Below are 18,054 nucleotides of genomic sequence, written 5' to 3'. Positions count from 1 at the left end.
CCGCGGAGAGCCCCGAGCGAGCCCCGAGGGTCGGGAGAGTGCGGGCGGCCTGCGGGACTACGGCGATGCTGTACAGTTTGACTTTATTAGCCCGAGCCGGCTGCGGGGCCCTCCGGGAGCGCTGCGAGGGCCCCGGCGGCAGCCGCGACCTCCCGGGAGCGCGGCGGGAGCGGGGCCCGGGGCCGGAGCTGCCGGGAGAGCTCGGGGCTCCTCCCGGGGCGCTTCACCCCCTTCCCCGACGGGGAGCGGGGAGCTGCATCCCGGACTGGGGACAGCGAGAATTGTCTGGGGATGCTCCGGCTCTGGCTCCCTGCCCGGAGAGACGGACGGAAGGACGGGCGGCGAGTGCAACAGAGCCGGGGAAAACGGGGAGCACCGACGGGCAGCGCGCCTGCCTCTGCGCCCTCCTCCATCCCTCCCTCCGCCTCCCCGTCCCTCCCTCACTCTCTGTTTGAGCCCTCCCTCCGGGGCAGGACGAGGCGGGCCCGCAACACCGGGTTCATGAGCGCGGCACCGGGCACCGGACACAGCGGGGCGAGCCGGGCAGAGTGACCCCAATGCCATCCCCCGTCCCCCCGATATCACGGCGGGGCGGCGATGCCCATCCCCACGGGCACACGCACAGCCTCGGCCGCTCGCACCCCGGCACACACTCGCGGCACCGGACACGCGGTCACAGCTCCCCGGGGCCGGTGTCACCACGGGTCCCCGCGCCACCCGCAGGGCGGGACCTTCCATCGGCAGCGCGTGTTTTACGTGGGGCAGAGCACAAACCCTTCACCCCCAGCTGTAGCACGCCGCGCTGTGTGATCGACATCAACAAACACAGCCCCACACTGCAGTTAATTTAATTCCACTCTTCCCGCCCCGAGCTACAGCTCCCTTCATTTTCATTTTTCCTCTGAATTCCCACAACTCAGACCTCTTTGATTTCCAGGTTTAATTAACAATGCTCATTAAATGAATTTTTATTCATTTCTTTTAATATTACCCTGCCACCTGTCTTTAGGAGGCATGGGCTGATCGTTTATTCTAATTTATTTCTGTTAAAGATGGCATTTAAGGGTGGGAGGAGGGATATGAAGAGGTATAGAGGGTTGATCCATTCAAATCTCTTCATCCCCCTCAAATGCTCTTCAAGGACGCTGCTCCTGGAAGTTCTGTATTTATTTTCCACCAGATCCATTTCATTTGCTAGGAAAAATTGGATTGGACATGCTGTATTTTGCAGTTATGTTCCAGTTCATTCTTAATGTCCCTCGCTCGTCTAGTGCGTATAATGTCGAGTCTTTATTCATCTGAAAGAGGTGAAACTGTGCAAAATGCAGGCAGGAAGGGCTGGGAGTCAGCCTGCCCAGGACAGCAGGCAAGCAGGAGGATGGTTCCTTGCAGCAGCTTGGAGGGAAGCTGTGTTTCCACCCAAAAATGAGAGCAGAGGAAACCTGCAACACTGACAGACAAAGGGAAGGAAAAACAAAAGGCAGAGCTGTCCCACTGCCCCTCATGGAACATGCTGGGCAAACTGGGGTCGTGGGAACACATCAGGCTGGGGCAGGGCCAGGCCAGCCTGGAGCTGTGGGGCTGTGGGGCTGTGAGGGGGTGTCACCCTCCCCAGTACAACACAGCAGGGCTCAGGAAGGAGAAAAGGGACCTTGTAACATCCCCTGCCCTTGCATCTTCTCTCACCTTCTCTGGGAGCACAATCAGCACCTTTCCAGCCCTGGTGTCCCGCCCAGCAGCACCCTCAGAGCCCTACAAGAAGCAGAATTGTCCTTGCAAGATGTCCAAGACCCACCTGAGTCCTTCAGTGCCCCAGACCCTCTGTACAGCACCTGTCTGGTGATGAGGGCAAACCAAACCCTTGGCCTCTCATGGATAGGAGGCACTCATTAAGCCATGATGAACAATTATTCACTTTTTGCTGTCCTGAGGTCCCAGCAGGGCCCAGGACTGTCACACAGGGAGTTGCCAACACACTCTCCCAGCAGCTGCCTGGGTTTGTTACTGGTTCAACCTGGCCAGGACAATTGCTGGGGTCACCTGAGCACAGGAGGCTCAAACCCAGCTCCCTGCTCTTTAGCATCCCTGTTTAAGGATCACAAGTCCAGCTGTGCCACCCCTGCTACATCTTATGGTAGGAAGGACAGGGCTGCACTGGGTTCTGGCAGCACAGCAGCCAAATAACCTTATGAAATATTTAATTTTATTGCCAGAGTTTTTGGGGTGAGATGAATAAATGCTGTAAGATAAAGTATACCATGGTCAGGTTTGCAATGGCATTATGACATTTAAACTGTCAAAGAGAAACAGAATGTGGATCTGCTCCTCTGGGGCCTTGTCCATCTTGCAGGAGCACAGTGAACAATCATCTTGCTCCTGGAGAGCTTGTCCTGGTGTTGGAAATGCACTGGGAGATAAAGCACAGCTTGCTTTGGGTGCTGCTGGCTGCAATCCCACTCCATGCTGGGATCTCAAACACTGGCAGAGAGGGGATGTGAGATGATGCCACATCCACCTCTCTGGCACCAGACCATCAGTGCCCGTGGATGCCAGCTGCCAGAGGCAGAACCTGTGGCTGGGCTTGCAGAGCTCGGGGTGGCTGAGGACATCCTGCAGCCTTTGAAGCCTTGGCCAGGCTGCCAGGGCAGCATTTCCCTCACATGGGCTGGGCCAGCCGGGCGTGCTGGGGCCTGTGCACTGGCACACACGGAGCCAGAGGAGGTGCCCACGTGGCACGAGGCTTCCAACAGCTCCAGTGCCCTCCCCTCCTGAGCATGCAGTGCTCATGTTGTTAGCACTCAGTCCTGGGGGGACAAAACAGTCTTTTTGGGGGTGCTCTGTCCAGGAATGTTTGGAAAGTGCCCTGGGACAAAAGAGCAAAGAGGAGATCTGCCCCCTCCACTGGCATTCACCCTGGTAACATCCCAGAGCCACGTGGGTGTCTCACCCCTTCCACGGTCAGCTCAGAGCTGTGAGGGGCTCATGAGGAGCATGTTTTGTTTCATGCAAGGAAACAAGTGCATGACAAGATATCAGGGTCTCAGGGAGGGTCCAGCTCTGGCAGGGCACAGATGGTTCTGCTCATACCTGAGGGGACTTTACACAAAAAAATGTGAGAATGAGGTGCAGATTCTCCTCTCCAGGCACCTGCTGGTGGCCAAACCCCACTCCCTAAGATGGAGAAGGATAAAACTGGGCTCTCAGTTTGCTCCCAGGTAGCCTCTCAGGAAATTACAGACCAGCAGCCAAAGGGCTCTGGGTTAGGACTGTGCTAGTGCTGGAACTGCAGGCACAGGCTGGATCTCTGGTCAGGTGTTGGAGCTCCGACCACTGCCCACGGGAATGAACCATGGCCAAACCAGACCAGCTGCCCACAGCGAGCCCAGCACTGCACTGGGATAGCAGAACATCCTGCTGGTGATACAGGTCATATCTCTCATTAGCACTAATTAGTGGCTGTCATTAATGGGAAGCCCACACCCCTGACCAGAGGCAAGAGAGCTTACAGGACTGGGAGCACTTGAAGGTAAAGGCTTTGAGGGTTTGGGTGTTTTTCTGACAGCTTTTCCTGCTGCTGTGTCCCTGAGGTGCAGGGATGTGTTCCTGGCGGGCTGAGGAGCCTCTCCCAGCCCAGCTCCACAAAGTTCTGCTCTTTTCCAAGGCCAGGAGGCTCATTTGCTGGTTTGGCTCGCACTGCTCTGCTGGCAGCACCTGCCTTTGTTCCAACTTGCACTGGCTGCTCAGGGCTGAGCAGCAGCCTCCTCTCCAGTTGTGTAAGGCACTCGCAGTAATAAAGCAGCGAGCCAAAAACACAGCGTAAAGCAGGAATACACCCAGAGCCAGCCCTCCTTGTGAGGCAGCTTCGTGCTTGATTTTCCCTTGATCAGACGATTCGCAGCCCCCTCCAATGAGTTCTGATCAGCGCCTCGGGCTGGCAGCAGAGCGGTCCCGGCGAGGCAGCAGCTCCCAGAGAACTCCTCGGCTGACACCTGGTGGAAAAGCGGGAGCAGGGAGCGCCGCCCGGATCAGCCTCAGCCTCTGCAGCCACCCTGTGCGGCCGCTCCTCCTGGGAAACACCCTCGGGACAACGAGGGACCCAAGAGCTGCAAGGCCAAGCTGGAAAGCCGGTGCTACAAGAGGTTTACTCCACGGTGCATGTGGTCTCTTCTCGGAATCAGCAAGGGGAGCTCACCCATTTTGGCTTCCACACCCTAAATGGAGCAGAGCAGACCAAATCCTTCACCTTGCAAGAGTGGAAATCTCTCCCTGTACATCCCATCCTGGCAGTGAGAGGGAGCATAGAAAATCCCATGGATGTACTTTGTGCAAGTGTTTGATGGGGCAAAACCTTCCCAGCAGTACTTGCTTTGCCTGTTTTCTAGGTGTGAACTTAGGATGATGGTACCAGTGGAAGATATGAACTGGGGGATCATCTGGCAGCACAGCATCTTCAAGTCACAAGGAGTTATTCCCAATGCTATCAGTAAATAATAAAGCTTTTCCCATTCCTGCCTTTTTCAGGGTTCTATGTGTAGTTACTAATATGTGCAGGACTCAGAGAAAATAAGGTGAAAACCTACAGGGCTTACTGTGACCAAAACTGTGACTAACAGGAGAAGCAAGCATCCTGTCAGGGCCCTGGGCAGAAAGAAATCCCAGCACTGAGGAGTTTAAAAAACAAACTGACAAAATATCTTTAATAACAAAACAGGCTGTTTTTACAGAGAAATCCTCACAACAGGTGCAGCAAGGGCAAGGTGAAATGTTCTGAGGGGCAGCAGCTCTGCACACCAATGTGGACAGTGCTGATCATGCTGGGTGCTGCTGCATCACTCCAGTTTTGTAAAGTTTGGTCATTTAATTGGTTTTTTTTGTGTCCATCTGACAGAAGTGCTGAACAGACCTTGTGCAGGTTCATTTCTCACCTAGAGTGCTGCTGGCTCCTCCCTGCTCGGCCAGACACTGTTCCAGAGCTGCCATTCCATACAGATTGGCCCACTCCGTGCCCTGGTGGGACAGGATCACATCCCTGCACTGCTGGCTGGCTCTGGCCAGCTCCACCAGCACGGCCTGGAACGCAGTGACCAGCTCACAATCCACGGAGGCTGGAGCGACCTGGGACAGCAGCTGTGCCATTCCCTGCAGCCATTGTGCCCCCAGAGCGGTGTGTGGCAGCCAGGGGAGCAGTGGCACGCAGCCAGCCCAGGCCTGCATGCCCAGGAACCAGAGCTCAGCGATGTCGTCCCAGGCGCTGGCGTAGGTGGGGGACACGGCCAGGGCCAGCCCGTCACTGCCGGGGTCTGCCTGAGCCACGTGGGCCTGCGACAGGAAGCGAAGGGCAGCTCCAAAAAACTCCTTGGCACGCTGAGTTCCCTGGAGGGCTGGGAGAAAAGGAAATCAATGTTACAATGCAGTTTGCTCACTCAGAGAAGGCCCCGTGGAGCAGAATATCTCCTAGAAATCTCTTCATCCCAGCACACCATGCTGATTGTTTCACGCATTCCTTGCTCCTGAACAGTTTTGGTTTATCATTTTTCCAATGACAAGCTGGACCTGTTCCCCTTCTATTTGCTTTCTCCAGGCCAGGCCTGTGGCTCTGCAGCCCTGGCACTGCCTGCATGCCCAGCCCCAGCTCCTGGTCTCTGCCCATGCAGCTTTGCCAATGGGAACTTCCTTTACCTGCTGACCCTGCCAGGATCCTGGCCATCATCAGGCCCAGAGTGGCAACGTTTGCTGCCAGAACCAGGTGATGCTTCTGGGGCAGCAGAAGTGGAAGAGACTTCAGCAACACATCCATCAAGGAGGAAAAGGTTTTGTCACGCCTAGAGAGAAAATCAACTCTTTTTGACACATTTCCTGAGCAGAGCCAGAAGCACCTGAGAATGTCAAGGTTAAACACAGCAGCAAAAATATAATGGAAATGGGGTTGAAAAAGGAACATTCCTTTTCAGCATGGCAGGTTAACAGATCCTCAAGCTTGATGCACAAGGCACCCTTTCTTCCCACTGCCAACCTCAGAGTCAGCTCCCACAGCTCTGTTACCTGACCAGGTCTGGAGCAGTCACCACCAGGTTAAGGAAAATCCCACACATGGTCTGCAGACTCATTTCTGTGCTTGTCAGAGGTGCTGGGGCCGTGGGCTCAGAGGTCAGAACCTCCCACTGCTGCAGGAAGTACTCACACAGCAGTGCTGGGGCCCCTTCAGCAATGAGGATGTCCCGGGGTTTGTCCTCTGCTGTCAAATGGCAAAAGCCAGGGAGCAGAAATCTGGAAGGGAAAAGAAACTGGGAGCATGAGGTAGAATGGGTCTGAGCCCTGCATTTACATCCATCTCGGGGGAGAAAGCCCCATGGAAGTGGCACTGCAGGGAGAATGAAAATAGAAAAAATATTTGAGCAGGTTTGCACTAAAATGCAATAAATGTGTGCTTAAAATGCTCACCTCAGAGCATCCTGGGGTAAGGCAGAGCCCTCGGTGCTGACCAGCTCTGCCTGGGGAGGACTCTCAGCTGGGCTGCCCTCCTTGAAAAGCTTCCTGGCATAATCAACAAGGAAAGGCAAGAGCTCACAGATTTCCTGCTTCAGGGAGGATGTCTCTTCTGCCATCCAGGCTCCAAGGACTCGAACAGAGGCGAAGATGAAAGGATCTTGCAGCTCCTCCTGTTTAACCTGCAAGAAGAAAGCAAAGTGACACATTATTGTCACTGTCCATCAACTACCCCAAGTCTGGAAATCACAGTGGGACAAGAGGGAGAGTTTGCTCCACACAGAGCCACCCCCACAACCTGCTCTTTGTTAGAAGCCCTGCCTTACCTGTCTCAAGTAGAATATTACAGCTCCAAATGCCTCCTCCATGATCCTCATCAGCTGCATTTTCTGCACATTTTCTAGCAGAGGGTTCTCCTCCCTCAGGCACTCCTGGATCCCCATCTCCATAAGGACATAGCAGGCTGTCACCACTTCCTTCTTGCCCTCCACCTCCAGGGGATCTGGCTCCTCCAGGGTCAGGCGAACCTCCACACAAGCCAAGTTCACCAGCAGGGCCAGGAACTTGCTGCCAGCTCTCCCTGCTGGGATCCACTCAGCCCCACAGGCCTGCACGAGGCTGGCTGCGAGCTTCAGAGCGGGGTCCCGCTGGGACTGGCTGAGTTTGCTGCCCAAAACGTCAGCCAGCCCTTTGTAAAGCCTGCACAGACACTCAGAGCCCTGCGAGTTCTCTGTGAGAGGATGTGACAGGGGGATGAAGCGAGGCAGAACCTCACACAGCTCAAATTTGGTCATGTCTTCAGCCTTGAGGAAGTCACTGGAGAGCTTGGAGAGCACAGCCAGGAGCTGTGGAGCATCTCTCTGCCAGCATTTGGCCTCTGCTACAGCCAACAGCCCCACAAGCAGTGTGAGGGCACGCTCAGAGCCATGACCACCATTCAGGTAGGCCTGGCACAGGGCAGACACTGTCCCTTTGGTCACCAACGCCCTGGGGCCCCTGGCTGTCGCCAGGATAGCAGTGAGGCACTGGTACACATCATCAACCATGGATGTGCAGTCCGGGTCACAGGGGGACAGCAGGATGTCATTGAAGGTCGGGATTTTGTTCAGGATCTGGGAGTGCCCAGCTAGCTGTGGGTCGGTGCAGAAACAGGCCAGCAGGGTGAGGCCGAGGGCACGGAAGGTGTGCGGGGGGCAGTCGGCTGGGGGCTGCTGGGAGATCAGCAGGCGGGTCGGGAATGTGAACCCAATCGCATCGAAGATCTGGCGGCGGGTCTTGGCATCCACCTCTCCGGCTCTGACTGCTTTGGTCACCTACGAGGCAAAACAGGAGTGAGAGTGAGCACAGCAAAAGGAACTGGTACATGTACAGGATGGAACTGCTGCAAATCAGAAACCAAACCAACTTTATTTAGTGCAGGAAAGTACCCAGTGAGCTAGCACTTGATCCAAGTGCTAATCCAGACATTTACCGCGTTTCAAGAGTGTGGCAAGCACCGACTGACTCTCCACACACCCAGGTCAAGGCCAGGCTCTCTTGCTTTGCTGAAGGGAACCCCAAAGCTCTGAAGCAGCTTTGCTCTGAGCTCCCAATCCCCCTCCCCACATACCCCGGGCACTCCCGTGTCCAGCAGGTTGTTTGGCCTCCCCTTTAACCCCTCCTGAGGCGATCCCGCCGTTCCTTACCAGGAGCAGCGCTGCGAACTGCTCGCTGTCGTTCCTCGGGTCTCTGAGCACACTGAGGCACCGCTTCAGCGTGGCGAGCCCGTCCCCGGAGTCCGAGGCCATGGCTGGGAAGCGGGGCTGAAGGACTAGAGGGGAACACGGGCAGCCTTCCCTCGGCCCGGTCCCTCACGGCTCCGGCCCCTTCCCTCGGCCCCGTCCCTCAGGGATCCAGTCCTTTCCCGCACGGTTTCCGCTCCTTCCCTCACAGCTCCGGCCTCGTCCCTCGCGGCTCAGGCCCCGTCCCTCACGGCGCCGGCCCCTTCCCTCACGACTCCGCTCCTTTCCCTCTGCCCTTTTCCGCACGATGTCCGCTCCTTTTCCTCACGGCTCCGCTCCTTTCCCTCTGCCCTGTCCCTCACGGTTTCCGCTCCTTCCCTCACGGCTCCGGCCCTTTCCCTCACGGCGCCCCGCCCGCGGGCGCGCGCCGCCGGTCCCGCCTCCCCCCCGCAGCCAATCCGCGCGCCCCCTCCGCGCCGCCGGCCAACCGCGCGCGGCCTTGTTGGGCGGTGCCCGAAGCCGCCGCCTCCGCGCGGAACTGTGGGCAAATCACCTGTGGCTGCGCGGCCTCCGCGCCCGCCCCGCCCGGTGCGACCGGGAGCGGCGGCGGAGCGAGCGCCGGGGACTCCACAGCCCTGGCACTGCCCGCACGGCCGGACCCAGCCGTGGTGCCGGCGGGCGACGGTTCAGCTTCCGGGTGAACGTGCGCCGCCATGGCCGCGGGGCGGGAGGCCGCGGTGCCCCCGGGCCCGCCGCGCTGGAGCCCCGGCCGTGCCCGGCGCCCGGTGCCCGCCTGAGCTCGCCGAGGAGCCGCTGAGGAGCCGCCGAGCCTCGCCATGCGCCCTTGGTACGTACGCGCCGGCGGCACGGAGCGCTGCGCCTCCCGCGGGGCCCGGGCCCGGCCGCGGGGCTCCGTGCTGGGGCTCCGGCCGGGCAGGAGCGGGCACCGGGGCTGGGGCGGCGGGAAGTTCCCTCCAGGACCTGTTGGCTGAACGGGCGTGTGTTTACATCCTTATCCCCGTGAAGTTTTCCTGCCGTGTCTGTTCCTGCTCTGCTGCGGACGGTTGAGTGCAATTCCTCGAGGTGTAACCAGCTCTGGGTGTTTGCGGAGCGCTGCTGGATCCGGCTGTGACAGCATTCCCTGTGTGACAGCATTCCATGTCACAGAATTCTCTGTCACAGCATTCCCTGCCACAGAATTCCCTGTCACAGCATTCCCTGTGTGACAGCATTCCCTGCCACAGCATTCCCTGTCACAGAATTCTCTCTCACAGCATTCCCTGCCACAACATTCCCTTTGCATTCTTCAGAACTGGCCTATTTAGTGCCTAATGATGCTTTCATTGCTCCCTTAAAATAGATACTATTTGTTACCTGTGAAATAATTAATGTTCTCCTACCGCGTCACCTAGAGATAATTTGCATTCAATTAGCATATAAGGCTATTAAATAGCCTTTGGCATTAGAAAGGCAGAGAAGTTTGGTGATCTCTGCCCTGTGGGCACAACAAGAAGCAAACCAGGGTGTTAGCTCCCAGTTTCCCAGCGTTGCTGTGCTGTCATTTCCCTGTTTGTGGCTGGCACCAGCCAGCACGGACGTGTCTGGGGTGACATCTCTGGGCAGATGTGCAGGGGTTGTCCCTGCTTGTGTCATCCTCGTGCTGCTGCTGGGTGTCCAATCCTCAGGCATACATGAAATTGGAATTTCCTAAATGCCTGTTTGGAAACCACTGGACAGCTATTGTGATAGCAGGTGAAAAATGGGGTCTGGAGGAGAAAACCACAAGGGAAAGGCTCTCAGCACTGGGAGCTGTGCCACTACAAATTTCATTTTGGTATCAGGCATTGATAGTTCCTTAGCAACAGCTGGACTAATCCCAGCTGATAAGACATTCCTGTTCCTCCACAAAGGCTCTGTTCACTTTGCACTCTGGCTGGATCTGTGCAGGAACGTTTCAATTGCCACAGGATGTTTTGTGTTTCACACCCTGCGTGTTTCTAGAACCCTGCTGCTGCCCACAAAGGCCATGGAGAAGAGGTTGGAAGCCAAGCCCAGCATCAGCACCCGGTTCCTGTCCCGATACTGCCTGGGAAAAGCCGTGAGGGAGCTGGGAATTCTGCAGCTGCTCTACCTGTGCACTTGCCTGTGTGCCTCGTGCTCCTCTGCAGGTGACTCTTCTGTTCTCTCTGGGACTCTGTATAAGGATTTTTATGCTCTTTATCCCTCTTAGTTGTGTAAAATACTCTGAGAGAAAAGTGAAATGATTTACTGGTAGACATTATAGGGTTGGTTTTTTATTGGCTTCCTTTTTAATTGTTTTTTTAACTGAGAAACCAAAGCAGTTGTTGTTTTTTTTTCAAACCAAACAAAGCACCACCCTTAGCAGCTGCTAAATGAGCTGGCAAAAGTGTAGCTTGTACCTCAGAGAGAGCTTTTTTCTGACCTTAATTTTTGACAAAAGAGACAAGTGATAATCTGGAAAATAATTTAATTTAAGGAAAGCAACCTGGAAAGGCAGGAATGTTTTTTAGCCCTAAGATGTTTAATGCTCTTCCCAAGAGCAGTGTGTCAGAAGTCTTTATTTGCCTACAGGCAGTGGGTATGTTTGTTTTTCATTATTTCCTGTTCAAACTTGAGCAACCAACCTCCTGCTGAAGTAAATAACCAAGTTAGTGGCTTGGCTGGAAGTTTTCCTCTGATGGATTGTGTGATGTTTGGTTTGGGAAGGGGGTTGGTTTGTTTTGTTCCCCAGTTATGTGGGCATGTGCAGCGTCCCTGTTGTGTTACTGGACCTTCCTGGACAGTTCCCAGTGGCAGATTTGATTAAGCTAATGAGCTGTGTGATTTTAATCAGCTAGTTCAGACCCTGGAAAAACATGTTTGTATTCCTGGTGAGGGCTGTGTGTTTGAGTGGTGAGTGTTTCCTTTTCAACTGAGCTTCCTGCCTGCATTTCCTGGCTTTAGTAATTTCTTGGAAGTTCAGAGTTAGAGCTCCTAGAGGGTGTTCTAGACAGTGTTGATGTGTTTAAGGGCTGCTCTGCTTGGAAGAGTTAAAGCCAGGATTCAGAATTGTTAAGATTGGAACAGTGCAGCTCTGAGATCATCAAGTCCAACTGTTAAATGAGTGAAGAGTCCATTAAATTAAAGCTTTTGCGTGTGCAGAAATAAATATAATTATATGGGCATAGCTACCCTGGTGTGGACATTTTTTCCATTGCAGAGTTTTTGTTATTTTGGGCTTGTTTGTGAAGCTGAGGAGGAGTTCTGGCTGCCTAGAAATGAGCATGGTTATGTAGAGTTACACAAGGGGGCTGTGTTGACATAACTGACTGAGTGACTGTGTGGCAGGTTTAAAAAGTCCACAGAGTCAAGTCTTTAATCATTAATCTGCTATCAGGCAGGATTAACTGCCTGGGCAAGTCTGTAAACCTGAAGTTATTAATAGAAGCTGTGTGTTCCATTCCCCTGCTGCTCAGCAAGGCTGGGAGCTGCATCCCTGGGACAGGAACTCCTGAATTCCAGGGAAGAGCAGTTTTCTCCACTGATGTGACAAAAACAGGATGGAAAAGTGACTAAGCACACCCACTGTGCAGGTGTCTTGTGACTTGTGTGGTGCTGAGCTTAGGAGAGAATTCATCCTCAGGAATGTTTCTGCTTTCCACAAATGACTGCAAGTGTAGATTTTGTTTTCTCCCAGGGCATGTAGAGTTGTCTGAATGTTTGATGCCCAGCAAAGGCCATGGAATTTAAAAATGCAAAGTGAAAATCAGTTTGTCTCAGTGGAAAATTCACATCTGGTGTGCTGGGAGTTGCCTGTTCACTTCTGTCATTCCTCAGAGTTATCTGAGTTTTAAGCTGTCCATGTACAGCAATTCAGAAGAACATAGTGGCTAATTTCAAAGAAATATGTCCCAAGTGGCCATTAACAGAGTTCTGAAAATGAAATGTAGCCAAAATATTATTCAAATCTTGTTTTAGCAGTGTGTTAAAAGAGAAGCAGAATGTTCTCAGCATGGCAGTGTTGTGTCATCCAGGCTAAGTCATGGCTCTGACATGCTGAGATATTTTTGGGGATCCAGGCTTTACATTTGAGATAAATAAATATAATACCTGTGTTATGTAGTGATTTGTCACAAGGGATATCTTCCCTGGGAACATTTTTCTTTTAAATGTGCCCCATTCTGTGTGTGCCCCAGTTCCAAGCCTGGTACTAGAAACTGCTGCTGAATTTCACTGCTTCCATATCAAGCCTTAATTTGAGTGGTATGTGTGAGCCAGGCCTGACACATGAGGAGAGATGGATGAGCAGTGATGGAGGAGGAGGAGGAGGAAGGATTTTAGGGATGTGGGAAGCAGCACATTTCCCTCATGCTCAGGATATATTACCAACAGTGATTCACCTTTAACAGAGAGGCAATTTTACAGGCAGAACGTAAAGCTGAGTGGAAATTCACAGGGATGGTGTAATTCTTTAATTTGTTATTGTTTCTCCAGGTCTGGAGAGAGTGTGTGTGCATACACATGGGTTTGGTGTGTACACACATTCCATATTCTGCTCTAATTCCAGCCCCATCAGGTTGGTGCCAGGAATTTCTCCCTGCTGTGACTGTGCCAGTGCCAGTCCTGGCATTTCAGGTGTGCTGAGGTGGCAGCTGCCCTGGGCACACAGATTCCCTGTCTGCCCTCTCTCCAAGGAAGTGCTGTGTGTTGATGAGGTGTGACAAGGGTGCTGAGGTTTTTAAAAATCCTGGTATCAACTTCTCTTCTTCTCTTGCTGTTGAACATTTGCAGAGTTTCTTTTGCACGTTTCCAGTGCTCTCCCCCTTCTGCACAGTGGTGGGTTCAGACACCCACAGGGAGCTCTGTCCCCATGACTTGGTCACTAAACTCAACTTCATTCTCAATCAGGATATTGTCATTTAAATTCAGACTTTATTTTAATGGAGCAAAATGTTTCCCATTTGTGTTGTGTTCAAGAACTCCATTCTTGAGGAGAGAGCCAGATCTGGAGCATATTCTCCAGCTGCACAATTCCCATCTAGCAACACTGTTTGTAAAGTAATCTTCCAATGACCTATTATTGCTTGGATGCTGAACACAGCACAGTGGAACAGTCCCATAGGTCATTAGGCTATTTTTAGGGAGTCCTTAATCTGCAGAGCTCTGAATTTTGGAAGCCTTTAATCCATTGATCCCTGCAAGCACTCAAAATTTTCATGCTAAGAAAAAAAAGAATCCATATGCAAAGCAGTTGCTGCCTTACTGCAGAGCTGAGACCTGAAGTGACTTGATCTTAACTGAAATTATGTCAAATGTTTGAGGGTTTTTAATGAAAAACACTATGGCAGGGTGGGTGGCAAGGCTTTGCCTTGCAGAACTCTTTTCTAGAACCTGTTAACAACTTCCCAAGTGGAGCAAATTCAGTCAGAATAAGCAACTGATGTTAAATATCAGCATGGAAGAGTTAAAAATGCCTCTGTGCTGTGCACCAGGCCAGTGCCACTGTGTGCAGTGTTTTCCTTCTGGGCAGACTGTGGGCAGAGAGGCAAGGCCATACCTGGGTAAAGAGCTGTGCTTGGCATTTTGGGGTTCATTTTCTGGCTCTGAACTTGCTGTGTGACCTTGCTCAGTGTGGGAATTATGGGTTCTTCTGGAACAGGAACATTTCTGTCTTCACTTCTGCTCTTGGAAAGGATGGTGGTGGCTTAGGAAGGAGGAGCAAATTGTTCCTTAAAATCTTGTGTAAGTACTGGATAGTGAGGCCAGGTAAAGATTCTGAGAAGTCAGATTTACTTTCCTGTGTCCCAAATAATGATGAGATCTCTTATCCACTGCTTTAAAGGACTGAGAATTGTCTGTTTGACTTCCCTCCTCTTTCCCAGATGCAAACTGGAACGGATCTAAATGTGAGCTGGGGAAGATCCTGCTTGGTGGCCGTTTGACATCGTGGGCAGGTCAAAATTTGCAGCTTCTGGAAGGGTTCCACACTCTGAGCTCCTGTCAGGCCACTTGCTGCCAGCACCCCACCTGTGATGCCTTTTGGTTCTTGGAGAATATGTGCATCCAGGTGAACTGCACCATGCCTGGCACGTGTCAGGCCAACCAAACTGGCTTTTCAGATTCTGTTTTGGTGTTTTTAAAGAAATCAAAAAGCACAGAGCACTTGTTAAACTTCCACGTGGAAGGTGATGGGAAGACTTGGAGTCACAAGTGGTTGGACTGGGAAATCCCTGTCCAGAGGAAGAAAAGACTGAGGAGATCCTTGCAGAAGTGGAGGTTGGCAGGTGACAGGGTGCAGCTCCTGAGAAGGGATCTGGCAGAAAACTCCAGAAGCAGCCAAAGTGCAACAGAACACTTGAAGGATCAGGTCCTGAGGCACCTAGTGGCAGACAGAGCTGCTCCTGAGAAAGAAAAACAAAAGCAAGACTTGCTGAGAAATGGACAGAATGCAAGAGAACTGAACCCCAGAAGCCCAATCCTTGCTAAGAGCAATAATGTGAGCAGGTCACAGGATGCTGACGGGGACTTGCCCCAGGTAAGTGATGGGTGGGGCAGTCTGGGACAGCTGTCCCACCACTCATTCTGGCTTTAGGTTGATTTTGACTTGGAACTGATGGGATAACTTTTCAAGTTACCAATTTTCAGCCTCTTATCAACGAGGCACAGCCAGTGGTTTGGGTTTTTATTTGGGTTTTGGGGTAGGGTTTTTTCCCCTTTTTCTTAGCTAGGATAATCAGTGTTGAAGTGGGAAGGTGAGGCAGGATGGAGTCTCTAATAATGCTTATCCTCTGTATAATCACCCAGTGTGCTTGCCAGATGAGAAGGAAAGGTGACATGTCAGTGGGAATTATATGAGAGCTGAAAACTGTTACCTGTAAAAGTACCTGTTCAAATCCAAACAATTCAAAAAGCTGTTTTCATTTAAATACTGAATCAAGGCAGTTAAATACATTATTTTACAGAGTCATGCATAGAGCTCACAGTGTACTGCAATGTCAGTCTCCTTGCTTGAGTTGGCATCTTAATTCCAAATGTTCTCTTTTTTGAGGAGTGCTCCAGTTTCTCAAATCCTCCAGAGCTTACCTTGGCACTGGGTGAATGAAATCAGTTTAGTCTCTACTCCAAATACATGCAGTGTTAAGCCAGTACATCATGATGTTACAGAGAATTTGGCACATTTGAATTGTTAAGTGATGTTTGTATTTTTACATCTGCAAATGATTTTTGGAGCCTTATCTCAAAAATCCTTGTGCACTCCTGATGGTGCAATATAATTCTACTTTGTTAAACTGCTCCTGAAATAGCTTTTGCCACGTTTCAGGGATTTGCCTTTGGACAAAACTGGTGCTTCTGGTTGTGGAAATGACTTTTTCAAATGCTGGTTGCAGGTAGGGCTGTGAGTGCCTGAGCAGGATGTGGCGAGCAGCCAAGGGCCACTGCTGGGCAGCCAGGGTGACATGTGAAACCAGGCACTAAAACCTGACAAATGTGGGATTTTCCAGACCTCCCCCAGCATTTGAGGCTGACTTGAGCTCAGATTTCTCTCTCCCCTGCAATGCTGCAGCATTTCCACCCTCCCTGTTCTTTCCTCCTCCTCGGAGTAGAGCTGAGATGGTGACCCCATTCTCTCAGCTGTCACACATGTAAGGAGAAGTCTTTGCAGCCACTTTGAAATGTTTTCTCTTGCTCTTGGGGAACAGCTTTTACATCTCCCTGCTTGTTCTTTTTGCAGTTTTGCTTTCTGGGTTATCCTGCTATTACTGTCCAGTGTGTGTCTAGTAAACTGGTTGCAAATATTAAATTACACTGATTAATCAGCTTCTGAATGTTGCTGAGCATGCAGGATTTCTCTTCTTTAGGAATTGCTCCCTTTGTCATTAATGTGCACTGTTGGATGCACATTGACATTAACCTTTCCAATTTTGCTGGGGAAAGGTTTTTATTTTCCTTGATGAATTTTGCTAATAAGAAAGTCCATGGCTCTTAACAAAATGCAAATTCTTAAAAATAAAAATTAAAAACATTCTACAAAAATATAGTGACATGATGGAATTCCTGGCATTTGCATTTTTGAGGTTTAGGATGGAGTTTTTGAGGAGGTAGAAGAATTAAAATATCCACCTGGGCTAACTCCAGGATTATTGAACCATCCAACTTTACCTGCAAAATGCAAAGCCAGCTCTGCAGCTGTCCTTGCACTTCAAATCCAAGAGCAGTTTAATGTGAGCCAAGGATAAAACATTGGGGGCTGTGTTCCTGGGACATGGCCAGACCTTCCAGGAGGGAGATATTCCAAGCTGGGACCAAAATAAAGTTACACCCATGCTGAAATCAATAGAATTTCTGGGCTACATTTGGCCCAATCCATGGAGCACATGGCTGGGTGTTTCCTGCTGTTACTGAGGAGGGGTTGGAAGATGGGGACAGTTCTGGCTGTCACACCTGAGAGCATCAAACACCTGAGGTAGGAAAGGAGATTTGAATTCAAAGTGCTTTTTCTCTGCTGCTGAGCATTGAATGTATGGAAGGTAAATATTTTTGCTTTTGCAGCCTCTGAGAGAAGGAAAATGATAGTTTTGGGAAAACATTGCCTCTGTGGGTTTTAATTTTCCTCTTGCAGTTCTGATGGCTCCACAGCCATCTGCAATGGCATTTGCTAATGTGCACTGAGCATTAATTTCTGATTTTACTGTATCCATGCAATGGAACCAGGATAAACCACAGTGCATCCTGCTCATCAGCCCTTAACTGAGGGAGATTGGTACTTTTTCATTAAAGTGAGTGACAGGGTTTTTTCCGTCTCATTGTAAATTCCTTGTCAATTTTAAAATATAGCCACACATTTAACAGCCAGTCAGGAGAAGTATTGAACTGTAGCCCTGCTGAGGAGCAGGGATGCTGCAGCACTGCAGCAGCTCTGCAGACAGATGGGAAAGGCTGGAGCAGGAGTGTTGCAACAGAGCCTGAGAGCTCATTCCTGCCCTCACATCAAACCCACTGTTTGGCTCTTGCTGTCACACTTCCTGCAAGCTTTTCATCCACAAGGAACAAGGAAATGTCTCTCTTTACCACCAGCACTAACTCTGTAATGGTTTGTGACATTACCTACATTTTAGTGCCTTAAAAGACTTCACAGATGTGGCACTTACTGCAGACAGCAAGGAAACCATCTAAGCTGACAAGAGCCCATTTTGTGAGTTCAGACCAGGCCTATTTAAATTAAAAAATAGAAGTAATTCCCAGGACAGGGGTATTTTTCTCTCAAGTAACTTGGGCTCAGTGTGGATTCTGAGGCACAGGGCTGCTCTAGTCCCTCTCCCAGACATGGGACTCCCAGACTGGGTTATTTGTCTCAGGCCAAAGGCATTTAGGGGTGGAATCAAAATTGTCTGAGGCTCCTGTGTTGACTCAGGCCAATGTGTCACTCCTCTCTATTTTCTAAGCTAATAAGATAGGACAGCTGGCAAACTTCTAGTCTCCTTGTCATTTATCCCCAAGAATGAAATAATCTGTTCTTTGCTTTAAAGAATTCAGAGTTATGGAGCAAAGATAAGAAATGTCTCGGCTTGCAAGCATTAGAGGCATTTTTGACTGTTGTGTTGCCCCAGGCAAAGCTTATCTAATTCCAGCTCTCCACAGACATTTGGCTGTCAATTCATCCTGAAGATTTTTGGAAGGAAGAGGATCTCTCTTAACTCTAAAGTGGGGGTTTTTTTGGGAATTAAAAGTGAGTCAAGAAAGCATTCAGCTCCCTGAAAATATTGCCAGGCAAAGTGGGGACTCTGCTGTGGCCAGCAGGTGAATGTGGATCTCCTGTTTGTTTTTTTGTGGCTCTTGTTCTTGTGAC

General features: G+C 51.2%; 2 protein-coding genes across 2 annotated transcripts in view; one reads left to right on the top strand and one right to left on the bottom strand.

Annotated features, from left to right (window-relative positions):
- Positions 1-4,523: 4,523 nt before the first annotated feature.
- NCDN (neurochondrin) lies at positions 4,524-8,629 on the bottom strand. The gene is made up of 6 exons (XM_064731341.1): positions 8,172-8,629; positions 6,813-7,799; positions 6,442-6,668; positions 6,043-6,267; positions 5,680-5,822; positions 4,524-5,381 (listed from the first exon to the last, which is right to left on the bottom strand). Exons 1-6 carry the CDS (start codon positions 8,271-8,273, stop codon positions 4,915-4,917), a joined length of 2,151 nt encoding a protein of 716 aa, XP_064587411.1. The 5' UTR covers positions 8,274-8,629; the 3' UTR covers positions 4,524-4,914.
- Positions 8,630-8,759: 130 nt separating this feature from the next.
- KIAA0319L (KIAA0319 like) overlaps positions 8,760-18,054 on the top strand; it is a 31,173-nt gene continuing 21,878 nt past the window's right edge. The window contains exons 1-3 of the mRNA XM_064731340.1: positions 8,760-9,054; positions 10,209-10,375; positions 14,090-14,742. Coding sequence (XP_064587410.1) covers positions 10,234-10,375; positions 14,090-14,742 — 795 coding nt within the window. The 5' untranslated portion in view covers positions 8,760-9,054; positions 10,209-10,233. The remainder of the gene's footprint in view (positions 9,055-10,208; positions 10,376-14,089; positions 14,743-18,054) is intronic.

The sequence above is a fragment of the Zonotrichia leucophrys genome, chromosome 23, assembly GCF_028769735.1.
Source record: "Zonotrichia leucophrys gambelii isolate GWCS_2022_RI chromosome 23, RI_Zleu_2.0, whole genome shotgun sequence".
Lineage (NCBI taxonomy): Eukaryota > Metazoa > Chordata > Aves > Passeriformes > Passerellidae > Zonotrichia > Zonotrichia leucophrys.
The sequence above is the reverse complement of the archived record's forward strand: the minus strand, read 5'-3'. Positions and strand labels throughout refer to the sequence as shown.